Raw genomic sequence first — 13,736 nt, forward strand, 5'->3', positions numbered from 1 at the left:
ATGGATGAACCAGCCTGAATATGTTGAATATGTTCATTTATGTCTCTCTCACAAATTTGCGGACATTTGAACAGATAGACATGCGTTTTATATAAGAATGATATCTCAATTTTCATTTTCTGTGTTTCATTTCTGTTTTTAAAACCGCCAAGGTGCATAAATGAGGAGTGCAATTGTCGCCTGTTTGCTCTTTGCCACTCATTTACATGCAGGTATAGTTGTTTTATTTTTCAAATAATTTTAAAACCAATTTTTCCGATTACTTTCCTTTTCTGCTCATAAAATGGGTTTTACACATAATTGTAGCAAATTTCATGTAGTTTTTGGGAACAATACAAAACATATCGAAAACAAATTTATCGGCCCTGAAAAAGGTGAAAATGTGACACCCTCCAAAAAATCATTTTGTACCAATAACTACACACAGCTATGTGTAAAACCCATCTTTTGATCAAACCGGAAAAAACATCAATGTTTTGAAATTTTCGAGAAAATTCTTTTTTTTAGAATAATCTCAATTTTTCAAAACCAGTTCACGTCACAGAAAAACCCTAGGTGGTTGATGTTTTCTCTGCAAAACTCAAACGAATGAGCGAAAAAATCGGTAGTTTAGAGAGGGGGCAGTCCAAATACATTCCATATGATTTTCGGACATAGCGCCAAGGGAATTTCATCTTTTCCCTGATTTTGTTACATTTTGTTGTTTTTAGAGACCACACTATCCACTCCACTTCTAAACATCGAGGAAGAGCTCGCCAACATCTCCACTACCTGCTTGTCATATCCAGAGCAAGAGGAAATTGCTGGTTACACACTAGGCTATAGGATGGCAAAGATATTAAACGTATACTTGATTAGTGAAGCACATTTTCTTATTGGTAGGACAGAACTGCGTGCGGCGCTAGGAATGCCACCACGTGGACCATGGAAACGTGCAAGGATTCTGAAGGAAGAAGAGATTCTGGCGGCACCGACGATCGAAGAATACTATGAGAGACGGGAGGAGAGTTCTAGTTTTCTGAATCTCGATAGCGGGTTCTTCTTGGAGAAAAACTTCCCGCCGGCCATCGCGTTTTTGGATAAAAGATTTCCGGCGATTCGAGGAATCTATCGACAGGAATTCCGGAATGCAAAGAAGAACGTGGATAGAGAAGAGGTGGATTCAATGGTTCACAAGTTTCGGGACGTTGCCATTCGTATCCACAAGGCAGTCAGCAAGATGCAAGATGAAACTACTCTTTGCTGGTACAATAATGAGAAAGAGGTAGCTAATTTGGAATAGTTGGGATATATTTTTTTTGCTGAAATAATATATTGTTTAATCATATTTACATATCTGTCCAAATGAATATTTATTAATTTGGTGGAAACTGCAAGGATACACGTTTTCAGCTCGAAAAATGAGATATAAATGTTAAATTTTGGGAGGTCTTTCCCCCGTTGCTTCACAGGGGAATATTACAGACAACAGGCTTTTCAAATTGGCTAATACTCTATAGTTCTCAGAACGCTGATTCCGAATATGTAATCAAATTTTGCAGAACGGTTCATCGAGTTATATTTACGGCAAACTTGCATTTGCCAAGAGGCTCAAAATTAATTTTTCATCCAATTTTTCAAATTATTTTCCGCAAAATACGTATAAATAAAAGATATATTAGTTGTCTACCATAATGAAAAATCCATGAAAATATTCAGGTTCTGATTCAGGTTCTCACGGGGGAAGTCTTTGAAGCTTCCTCCTTTAAACGAATGAGAAACGTTGCACCTGATACTTTCGAGTTTGTAGATTTCGAATTTGAAATGAAATTCTGCTAAATCTTTTTTGAGAGTTATCACACATCCCTCCTTTTTCAACCAGTTATGGTGTGAAAGGTTAACCATAGAAAACGTTTGACGGATCATTTCCCGGATCACAGAAGAATTTAGTAGATTTTCGTTTCAGATTCGGAACCTAGAAAGTATCAGGGCCCAAATTCTTGAGATTTTTGAAAGAGGACACTTTGACTCCCTTTGTCAGATTCCCGTATGACTCTTCAGTTCCAGATCAATTTGCTCAAACTACGTTATATTCCACTCTATCATTCTATTTTCCTCTTCAAAACAAAAAAGCCCCACTGACCGATACGAGACGACCAGAAATCATCATCACCTCCTCACTCGACCTTCCTTCTTCCTTCCGATTACCAAAAAAACACATCATATCTCTCTTCTACCTGCCCCCTCTTCCCTGAACCGTTTCCCCCCTTCAATTTGATTTGAAAGGTCATTTGTGGTTAGAGAAGGGGAAAAATATCATGGGAGGGGGGATAGTAGTTCAGTTTTAATAGAAAAATGGGGGAGGGGGAAAGGAAGAAGTTCATCGTCACCATCATCACAAAACCAAGAATTCAGAAAAACAGTTTCATATTATCAGTTTTACACATTTTTAGGTGTTTGGACGCGTCTAAGGCGCGCCAGATTTCCTTATCTCATTCTGTGTATCTATCAGCTTCTAGGCAGGACTCGTTAAGTATTTTTCAGTTTAGAACGCGTCTAAGGCGCGCCAGATAGGTCATTCGATGGTCTGTCCGTGTGTCCATATGTCCGGATGTACGCTTTTTTATTTGTTGCGTTTCTTGACAAGGCGCGTCAATGGTGCGCCAGACAAACGACATAGTCCGGATGTACAAACGTCTGTCTGTGTGTCTTTTCATCCAGATATCCAGCTACCAATCTTCCGAACACGCGCCTCAGGTGCCCCAGATTCCAAATTCTTTTGTTTTTGTGATCGGTCTGTATTTCCTGATGTCCAGATGTCCTTTTGTCTTTATAAACGCGCCACAGGCACCCCAATCTCCTACTAGACGAAATACAGTCTTGTAACCTTGATACATTGGTCACTGTTTTTATTGACACGAGGTATCAAAACGCGCCGAAGGCACGCCAGTCTAGAATTTCGTTTTCAAGGTAATGATTGTGTTAAGTACGGCTCATTCGGCAGCTCTCCTTCTAAATTCTGAAAAAGCGCCAAAGGCACGCCAGACGCACGAACACTAGGTAGACAAGGTTCCGCCTGTTCCACCATTTTTTTCTGACTAAACGCGCCAAAGGTGCGCCAGTCTGGAATTTCGTTTTCAATGTTTTGAAGCCCATTTGTCTGCTCTCCTTCTAGATTCTGAAAAAGCGGCGAAGGCACGCCAGACACTTGAATCCTAGGGTAGATAAAGATCAAGCCTTCCACATATTTTTACCTAATTAAACGCGCCCAAGGCACGCCAGTCTAGAATTGTGTTTTCAAAGTTATGATTATGTTAAGTACGGCTCATTTGGCAGCCTTCCTTCCACATTATGAAAAAGCGCCCAAGGCGCGCCAGACGCTTGAATCCTAGGGTAGATAAGGATCAAGCCGTCCGCCCGTTCGACTTTCTGATTAAACGCGTCGAATGCACGCCAGCCAATTGTTCAGCTAGACCCATTTTAAGAACTTCCTCTTCTCCCGTTCCACCTTAATAAAATAAAATAAAAATTACACACCTTTCCTATTTTTTCTCCATTCGAACAAACAATTTTTTGATTGTATTTTTTGTTGTCACTTGATTTTTTTTTCATTTCATTTTCAATTCCTTCTTCATTTTTGAACTGACCTTCAAAAACTGAAAAGTGATGGCGGTGGGGAACGAATGGAATGGAAGAGATGGACACAATTTTAGTTGAAGATGATTTTTTTTTTTGAAAAAAGGGGTGAGGAATTGAATGGAAGACGGAAATGGTGGTTTTGTTGGTAGGAGGTAAGGGTCAAACCTTTTTCTAATGGTTTTTGTTCTCTTTTTCGGTTCGGTTGGCAACATTTTTGAAAAATGGAGGAAGTGGAGGTTTGAGACCACTACGCTCTTTTCGAAATTTATAGTTTTGATGGAGTATTGAAGGATTGTAGTGCTATTGAGCTAGTGCGCTCTGCTGATGAACGCGACCTTTAGGGTTATGGTAGAAGCAAGGCTGTCAGAAATCTCAAACAGCCCCGGCTTTCTAGAGTTTCAACTGAAAACATGACTTGATATACTTTTGACTTTTTGGTACCAGTCTGACCGCCAGGGTTCGACTTTGGGCCGGCCGCGGCTTTTTGAAATTTTCAAGAAAAAGCCGCGGCCGGTCGTACGACAGCCTTGCGTTGAAGTCGGCACCGTGTCAATTTTAGATACAATCTTTCTGAAATCTTAAAGGAGGACTGAAGTCGTTTATTGCAGATTGCGACACTTTTAAAAATTCTAAAGAATTTTTATTATTGACTTTTATTATGCTAGAAATTGCTCTAAACGCCACAATTCGCCGTTCTCCTGACTCAAAATGAGCTTTGGTGGAAGAGTTTTCCATGTGGCCGTGTAGTCCTCTCGGACAAGATTTTGGCTACTTTACTCGCTGCTTTCTCACTTTTCCAACATTTATATAACAAAAAATATGAAAAACTACGAACGAGGAAATGAACAGAAATCTTGTCCGAGAGGACTACACGACCGCGTGGAAAACTCTTCCACCAAAGTTCCTTCTGAGTCAGGAGAACGAGAGTTGTGGCGTTTAGAACGATTTTTACCGGATTTGCAACGAGCCAGGCCGAAAAAAAGAACAGAATTTTGTTTCGAAAGATTTTCTTAGAAAAAAACTGCATGCTTCAAACATACGAACCAATCTTTTGTTCTTCTAAACTATACTTGCAAACCGGACAGAAACGGGCCGGCGCGTAACTCGCTTCAAACTCAATTTTATGAGCTGAAAAATATACCAAAATGTAGATCTCGACGAGTTCTATGTCCGTGACCCAACTACGGGCCGGATGGCTATTCGTTAATATGTCGCGGGCCGGGCTCTAGAATGGCTTTTTTTGGCCATTTTCGCGTTTTTTTGTTGCACTTTTTCCCATCTTTCCTATCAACAGCCATCCGGCCCGTAGTGGGTCACGGAGATAGAACTGTTCGAGATCTACATTTTGGTATATTTTTCAGCTCATAATATTGAGTCTTAAGAGAGTTACGGGCCGGCCCGCGTCGGCCCGTTTCGGCTCGGTTTGCAAGTATGAATTTTACAGTACCCGACATGTTCATTTCTATTTTTATAACAACCTGAAAATCTGCGAAAAATTAATCCTGTTTTTTCATTGCTCACTTCCTCCATATCAAGTCCAGGCTGTCTTTCCTTACTCCCGTGACCGGAACTTATAAAAAAGCTTCCTGGTCTCCTATCTCTTCTTCTCCGTCTCCCCCCCCCCCTTTTTTTCCTTATAAAACAGTTTTTGGGTCACGGTCAGGAAACCAGGAAACCAGTATACATACCTTTAATACCTTTGGACATGACCGTGTGATAATCAGAAGGGTATATAAGGATCAGAGGGTCAACTACGATGCTCCAATATTCCGTCTGTCTGTGTGTCTTTCAGTCCGTCCGGATGTCCACCTCACTATTCAAACCTTCAAACCCTTCGATATCAAGCACCATTTCCAATCTTTCAAAACGCTACCAAGACGCCCCAGTTCCTAATTTCTTCAGTTTTTGTGTTTCCCTCTGTGTATTCGATGTCCGGATGTCCATAATCCCTTCAAAATCCTCTTTTTCCGTATTTTTCGAAATTTCTGAATTCCAGATGAACGCGTTATCAATAATCCTCCTGCTACTATCAGTTCTACTCGTCAATACACAATTTCAGCCGAGAACGTAAGAAAAAAGAGCGAAATTCAAATTTCTAGCTGACTCCTCGATGGAGCGCGTTTGCACACCAACCTCAATTCATTTCCAGATCAAATCGTCGCGTGATATTCCGTCCGATGACTCGAAACTCCGGTATAGGTAAACTCATCTGAAAATCTCTACTAATTTGACTGGAATTTTCAGTGGGAAGAGGCCGAGGACCTGTGGCACCAGCTCCGTTCAGAAATAACAATGCACAAAGGACAGGAATTAGTGAGTGATCATTTGCAAAAAAAGAAAAAAAAAGATTTGCATTGGGTGGGGGTCGAACCCCTGACCCCCATATCCGCGGCCAAAAGTGTAACCACCGTGGCTACGCGCGCTCATTCGGTGTTGTCGGTCAAGTCATTGATAAACCTTTGAATTTTCAGGAGCGCCAGGCTTCAAACCACCTGTCGGGATCGCCAAAAAGTTGAATGAAGCAGTGGATTTCAGAGCGTTGGCTCGAGTTTTGTTAAAGCAATAATAATTTTTCTTTTTTGTTATACTGATTATAGTTATCCAACAATAAAAATGTGTGAAAATCAACAAGAAAATATAAAAATTACCCGTAAAATCCAAAAAAAAGCTAAATTTTCGGCTCAAAAATTCAAAAATTCAAAAAAAAACTAATCACAAATCAACAAATTATTCAAAAACTGATCAATCGCAAGTCGTCCGTTCAACTCGTTAAAAACTCGTCGTTGTTGAGCCGAGAGTGATGGGCGGAGCATATATTGGAGGTGTTGATGGTAGAGGAGCCAGTCGAGACCGTGTTCTCGGGATAGGCGCATCTAGAAATTGGATATTTAGGGGGAAAAACAAAAGAAAAATTGGATTTTCCAGGGGAAAAATGTCGAAAAATGAAATTTTTAGGGGAAAAAAACCGAAAAATGGGATCTTTCAGTTGAAAAATGTCGAAAAATGGGATTTTTCAGCAAAAAATGTCGAAAAAGGGAATCTTTTGAGAGAAATAAGCTGAAAAATCAGATTTTTCCGGAGAGAAATGAGGAAAATTGGGATTTTTTAAAGAAAAATTGGGACTTCTGAGAGGAAAAATGCCGAAAAATCGAATTTTTCGGGGTAAAAATGAAATCCTTCCGGGAAAAATGCAAAAAATGGACTTTTTGCGAGTGAAAATGCGGAAAAAGGGTATTTTTTAGGAGGGAAATGCACAAAACGAACTTTTTTTCAAAGGAAAATGGGAAAAAAAAGGATTTTTCAAGAGAAAAATGCCGAAAATAGGATTTTTCCGGGAAAAATGAGTTTTCTCATAGAAAAATGCTTTAAAAAATGAGTTTTTCAGGGTAAAAATGCATAAAAATGGGGTTTTTCATGGGAAAAATGACGAATGATGGGGTTTTTGCGAGTGAAATTGCGGAAAAAGGATATTTTTTAGGAGGGAAAGGCCGAAAATGTGTTTTTTCAAGGGGAAAATGCGGAAAACATAGATTTTTGAAGGGAAAAATTCGGAAAAATTGGATTTTTCAGGTGACAAAATTCCAAAAAATGGGATTTTTTGCGGGAAATAGGTCGGCAAATCACATTTTTCAGGGAAAAAATGGACGAAACGTGGGATTTTTCATGGGAAAATGGGATTTTTCCCCCATTTTCCACTAAAAACTCCCGGCAAAAAAACTCACAAAATGCTCAACACAATCACTCGGCGTATACTCATAACCAGCAAAAAGAGCCGGATTATCCAACAATCCGTTCGCTGCCATAATCCCATCCACACCAGTTTGTTCGGCTAGAAATAGGGCTTCTTCTCGAGTGGTGATACCTCCATTCGCAATGACTGGCACGCTTACAGACTCCTGGAAACCGGAAAATCGATTTTGGAGAAGCCACGCCCATTTTTACAGCAGTTTCGTCGCAAAAACCGACGTTTTCAGGCTTTTTTAGAGGAAAAATGAGCTATTTTCCACATAAAAAATGGTTGTGCGGCAAAATTGCAAAGAGAGGGCGGAGCTTGGGAGAAGATGAGAAGCCACGCCCATTTTCTGGCAGTTTCGTCGCAAAAACCGAAATTGTCAGGCTTTTTAGCGGAAAAATGAGCTATTTCACACATAAAAAAGTGTTGTGCGGCAAAATTACGAAAATGGGGCGGCGCTTTATGGAAAAATGGGCATTTCGGAGAAACCACGCTCATTTTTTTGTAGTTTTGTAGCAAAAACCGATATTATCAGCCATTTTTAGCGGAAAAATAAGCTTTTTCCCACATAAAAGGGTTTTGTGCGACGAAATTGCGGGGAAAGTGGGCGGAACTTGGGTGAAAATAGGCAATTCTGAGAAGCCACGCCCACTTCTTGCAGTTTTGCCGCACAGTTTTCGATGAAAAACGTGGTGAAACTGTTATTCTTGCTCTAAATAAGCTATATGCGGCAAAATTGCAAAAAGGGGGCGGAGCTTGGGTGAAAATAGGCAATTCTGAGAGGTGACGCCCCCATTTTTTTCAATTTTAACGCACATTTCGAAGAAAAGAAAGTTTAAACGGCCGTTTCCAATAAGAAACAGCTTCGTGCGGCGAATTTGCGGAAAAGGGGGCGGAGCTTGAGCGAGAAATTGGCATCTTTGGTAAACCACGCCCATTTTTTGCAGTTTTGCCACACAGTTTTCGATGAAAAACGTGATCAAACTGCTATTTTTGCTCCAAACATAATCTATGCGGCAAAATTGCAAAAAGGGGGCGGAGCTTGGGCGAAAATAGCAAATACTGAGAAGCCACGCCCATTTTTTGCGGTTTTAACGCACATTCTAATGCGGGAGACTCGTTAGAACTGCTTTTTCCTACAAAAATTGCTTTGTGCGGCAAAATTGCAAAAAAGGGGGCGGAGCTTACATGCGCACCTTGACTATCCGAATTGCTTGAATATCAATGGGTTCCGCGTGTTGAGACGGGGTCCGACCGTGGACGGTTAGATGGGTGACACCGGCGGATTCTGCCTGGAAATTGGGGGGAAATTTTGTGAAATTTTGCATTTTTATAAATTGAAATAGGCATTTTTGTGTTAAAAATCAATCTCGAAAATTTCTTAATTTTCGATAATTTTCAGCGATTTTTGACATAAAAATTGAGTTTTTTTTTCGCATTTTTCAGAATGAAAATGACATTTTTAACTCGAAATTTTTCAAAGTTTTGCAATTTTCAACAATTTTCCAGTAAAAAACTTAAAAAATTGCAGTATTACGCATTTTCTGGCTCAAAATGTTCACATTTTCGCTAATTTTTCAGCAATTTTTCCCCATAAAAATCACCTTCCGACACAAATCGACAGTTCTCTCGATATCCGAATTGACTCGAATCTTCAACGAGACACTAAACTCAGTGTCCGATATCCGTGCTCTCGTCTGTCGAATCATGTCGGCGAGCAGTTCCGGTTTATTTAAGAGAGCACTTCCGAATCCTTTCGAACGCACGTCATGCTTCGGACAACCACAATTCACATCGACGCCTGTCGAGCATCTGAAAATGAGGAAATGAGAAGAAATTGCGAAAATAAATTTAAAAACCCCGATTTTTCCGGATCAAAAAGCTTGTCAAGAAGGCAATCGAAAATTCTAATTTTCACCGTTTTTCAGATAAAAATTCAGACTGCAAAAAGTGGGCGTGGCTTCTCTGAATTTCCTATTTTCACCTTTTCGCAATTTCGCAGAAAAAATGGGTGCGGCTTCTCCCGAAATCCATTTTTCCGTTTGGGGAAATACATGAAAAATAACGATATTTCGGGTGAAAAAGCTTGTAAAGATATCATTCGAAATTTCTAATCTTCAGTTTTTTTCAGAAAAACATTTCAGATTTTCCCATTTTCTCTCAAGCTCCGCCCCTTTCTTGCAATTTTGCCACATGGCCGGCCCACATGGCTTATGCCACATGGCATACGAACGTTTTTTTGTTCGAATTTCGAATTTTTGGCGGTGATGGCTTGATATTTATGATATTTTAGGATCAAAACTTACGAAAAACACTACATTTCGGTCTGGAATGATCAAATTGCTAAAATAAAAAACTATCTGATTTTTTGAACAAAAAAAATTGAAAATCGGAAATTTTCTGGATTTGCGTCAAAAATGACTCATTTTTCATGATTTTAAGCTCAAAGAACGTCAAAAAACACAATTTTTCGGATAATGAAAGCCTAAAAATTGCCGAAAAATGATTTTCGCTCCGTTTCCCAGTAGAAAATGTCTGCAAACAAAAAATTGCTCGATTTTGATGAAAAATGACTCAATTTTTACAATTTTAGGCTCAAAAAACGCGATTTTCACACTCAAATTCTCTAAAAACCCACCCATAAACCATTTCCGCGGCCTCAGCCAACACAATCGGGTCATCGGTGGCGAATTGAACGATGAGCGGCGAGTCTCCCTCACAAATCGACAATTCACTGTTTCGACACTTCTCTGATTCAATAAAATTTTTCGCATAAATCATTGGAGTATAGCAGACGTCCACATCGTACAGACGGACCAGTTGACGGAATGCTAATCTGAAAAAATTATTTTTTTTTGAAAAATTCGGATTTCAGGCACTTACTTTGAATATCTCACCATGGGAGCGAGATAGAATTTCGGGCGGTTCAGATTTTCATCATTTTTATCAGAATTCATGAGAAAATCCGAAAAAAATTGAGTAGAGACGAGTGAATCTCAGAAATTAAATAAATAGAAATTAAAGCCACTTGTCCGAGAGAAGTACACACGCGGAGTTTTCTAGACCACGGCCGCGGCTTAAAAACGCGGAAATTCAAATTCAAATTTTTTTCTTTCGAAAAAATTGTTATTTTGTGGTTTAAAGCACCATGTAAAGCGGGAAATGTTATTTTTCCACCACCCTCACACGATCAGAAGTGCAGCTTACACACATGACGTAGCAATTGAATTCTTAATTCCTGGGAAATTTCGAAACGCGTCCAAGTGGAAAGGCACCACACCGAAATGTAATAAATAGGGTCCCCCTATATTTTTCCGTGTTTTCAGAATTTGAATTTCAGAGCTTTTTTATGCTATATATGGACGACGATTTTCTACCCGAAATAGAACGGCGTTGGTCGATTTTTATACTGGATCATGAGGAGTCTCATGTCAGTCCGAGGCGTTCGAGCTCACCGAGCCCGGAATACGTGTATTCGGTGGGTTTTTGGTGGTTTTTAATGGTTTTTATGTGAAAAATTGCGTGGTTTTACCTATAAAAGCATCAAAAAGGTTTTTGTTTTGAAATGTCCGCGGGATCTTAGGGTGAGGATAGAGGAAACGCTCGCTAGCCTTTGACGCTGCGTAACTGCTCCGGATAAGGTATTAGAAAATTGAAAATTTGTGAGTATATTAATCAAGTTGTGGGCTACATTTTTGTAGTTGATCACTTTTTTGTACAACTTCTCGCTAACGAGATATAACGCTGGAAAATTCAAGGTTTTTTCAAAAACTTTAAAAAATCACTGTTTTACGCCATAACTCCCCATAATCAACTTTTGCAAAAAAGTTGTCAACTACAAAAATGTAGCCTTTAATGAGCTCTATTACCCCACCAAATTTCATATTCCTCCGATTATTCTTTCTAGTGCACTTCGCCACTCAAAAATCAACTGCAAATTTTCCCATTCAAAATGTGCATCGGAGCGCACTTACTGACCGATTGTGTAGGCGGAGAGACCTGAACTTTTTGCTCTGCCCCCTCCCCCTCTTCTAGCCGAACAATAGGTAGAATGTAGCTAATGACACAGGGGGGACCCCTGCGGTGAAAAATTGAAACTTTTTATACTTTTTAATACCTTTTTTGGAGGGAAAAATCGTGGTTTGTGTCCCTTTTTTAGTACTTTTTGGCATTCTTGGTTCACGTTTTCATTTCTTTTTTTCCTAGACGTTTTGTAGTTGGCTGTAATGAAAGCGCGCTCTATTGAGAAAGCGATGTTACGGTAGTGCACTTGGCCTTTTACTTACCCACTTCCGTGTCTTGTTTGTTATTTTTTTGTGTTGTTCGGTAGTGTTCTTATTCAATAGAAATGCTTGTTGTCCACCCTCACTTGATTTAAGAGAGAGACGCGTCTGAAAGCATTTTCAGCTTGTCTTCTTTTTTCTGTGTGCTGTGTGTTAATATTGTGCTTAATTTGCTGTGCGTGAGCGATATGCAGAGTTTCGAGGTTTGTTAAGATAGTTTCTGGTAATTTTTTGAATATATTTTGATAAATAGCAGTGCATCCCCATTCTAACTAACTTAGTTAAGCTAATACGTAACTAACTATTATAGCCAAACACCGGAAACTTGATAAAACACAAAAAACCTATGAAAAATAGCGAGTATAAATCAAAAACGGTGAACACTCGAATACTCTCTCGTTTGCGATGGAGCGCAGTTCTGACCAGAACGCTGTGATTTTATGTTTCGTTTCCCAATAGTAGTGCGGCAGCAGAGTAAGGCCCTTTTGAATGGTTTGTCTCGTTTTCAGTAAATTCCATACTTTCCAAAACAACAAGTCAACTACATTAGTCGGATTCACCTGAATTCTTGTGGTTTGACACACACACGCGATTCCCAAGACTGACCAAAAACATCACATTTCACAGTTTCAGTTGCGTCACTTACACTTACCGGACCCAAAAACTATGGTGATACCCGGGGATCCGGGTAACCCGACTCTCTATTAGGTATTACTCCATCGTGGTATACAACATTTTTTCAACAAAATTAAAAAAAAGAGTTTTTGCGGTGTCTTAAGTTATAATTTGAATAAATTTACAAATTTAAGTAGTTCTACATACACTGAATGTATTAATAAAAAGTATTTGAAATTTATTTTTTGGGGTAAAAAATTCAAAATAACAAGATAACTCTGAGGATTTATTCTCTCGTCATACCAAATTAGCAAAATTTATGCCAATAACAATAAGATGCTAGTTATTAAAAGTTGTTTGATTGTGAGAGTTGCATCGTTTGTCACGGCGGTCCCATTCTATATGGTTTTACTTTTTGAAAACTTTTCAAATCAGAAACTTCAAACACCGACGCACACTTTTCTTTACATTTCCTTCTAACCAATCTTCTCTAAATATCTTCAACAGATACGATTAGATGCTCACTAATTAAAAAAATGAGAAAACTTGAATGATTTTTTGGATTCACTTTGAGCTCTCAGAGCTTAGCGGTAGCAAGCCTTAGATTTTTTGCTCAATCCAATTCACCATCCAAAAATAGGGTCTTGAAGAGAGACCTATGCTCGAATAGAATTAGAACAGATGTTCTACGACACATTTTTAGAGCCGTGCTCGTTAGAATTTTTAATAGAAAATTGAAATCGTGAAATTAACATTGGTAAAATTATTAGACTCTATTCCAGTTTAGATGTTCTTTAAAAACTAGAACGTCCCTTGAAACACTTCGACGTCCTTTCAAACTCTATTTTTTTGAAACGTTCTTTAAATGTTTCGTCATCCCAAATAACGTTCACACGTCCCAAAAAATATTTAGACGTCCCTTGAACCCTTTCAGTGACTTTTAGTGTTGAAGGACGTCTAAATATTTTTGTGACGTCTCAATGTTTTTGGGACGTCTAATTATGTGAAACCAAGTTTTGATATTTCAAGGGACGTCTAAATATTTTAAGGGATGTCCAAACGTTTTAAGGGACGTTTAAGAGTTTTTTGGGACGTTCGAGTTTTCAAAGGATATCTAAACTGGAATAGAGCCAAAATTTTAAACTTTAACACAGAAAAAAAGTTGTTCACAGAGGTTTAAAAAAAGAATATGCAGCATGGTGGTCCCATGCTAACCTTCTTTTGTTCTACCCATTTCAAACTTTTCCTTTTTAAACCAAAAACTTCAAACACCAACTCTCATTTTTCTTTTTACATTTTCCAAACCAATCTTCTCCAAATAGCTCTCCAAGCTGTGAAGATCTCCACGGAGAAACCTTTTTGCTCCATCTTTCCCAAAGCCCACTAAAATTACCTCTCGCCTTTCACTTCCCCTTCTTCTTCCGTTTTTTCTTCCCGTCAAAAAACGAGAAAAAAGGGGATAAAAAAACGTTTGGTTCCCTCCTCAC

General features: G+C 39.0%; 3 protein-coding genes across 3 annotated transcripts; 2 read left to right on the forward strand and 1 right to left on the reverse strand.

Annotated features, from left to right (window-relative positions):
• Positions 1 to 160: 160 nt before the first annotated feature.
• GCK72_008312 (uncharacterized protein) lies at positions 161 to 1,282 on the forward strand (the record flags this gene model as incomplete). The annotated part of the gene is made up of 2 exons (XM_003104920.2): positions 161 to 212; positions 711 to 1,282. 2 exons carry the CDS (start codon positions 161 to 163, stop codon positions 1,280 to 1,282), a joined length of 624 nt encoding a protein of 207 aa, XP_003104968.2.
• Positions 1,283 to 5,614: 4,332 nt separating this feature from the next.
• On the forward strand, positions 5,615 to 6,184 carry GCK72_008313 (uncharacterized protein; the record flags this gene model as incomplete). The annotated part of the gene is made up of 4 exons (XM_003104928.2): positions 5,615 to 5,685; positions 5,768 to 5,817; positions 5,863 to 5,931; positions 6,090 to 6,184. The coding sequence occupies 4 exons, from the start codon at positions 5,615 to 5,617 to the stop codon at positions 6,182 to 6,184; spliced, it is 285 nt and encodes a 94-aa protein (XP_003104976.2).
• A 142-nt stretch (positions 6,185 to 6,326) lies between these two features.
• Positions 6,327 to 10,308, reverse strand: GCK72_008314 (uncharacterized protein; the record flags this gene model as incomplete). Its single annotated transcript, XM_003104847.2, has 6 exons — positions 6,327 to 6,491; positions 7,341 to 7,514; positions 8,548 to 8,643; positions 8,956 to 9,163; positions 9,990 to 10,187; positions 10,235 to 10,308. 6 exons carry the CDS (start codon positions 10,306 to 10,308, stop codon positions 6,327 to 6,329), a joined length of 915 nt encoding a protein of 304 aa, XP_003104895.2.
• Positions 10,309 to 13,736: the final 3,428 nt, after the last annotated feature.

The sequence above is a fragment of the Caenorhabditis remanei genome, chromosome III (genome assembly GCF_010183535.1).
Source record: "Caenorhabditis remanei strain PX506 chromosome III, whole genome shotgun sequence".
NCBI classification, from domain to species: Eukaryota; Metazoa; Nematoda; class Chromadorea; order Rhabditida; family Rhabditidae; genus Caenorhabditis; species Caenorhabditis remanei.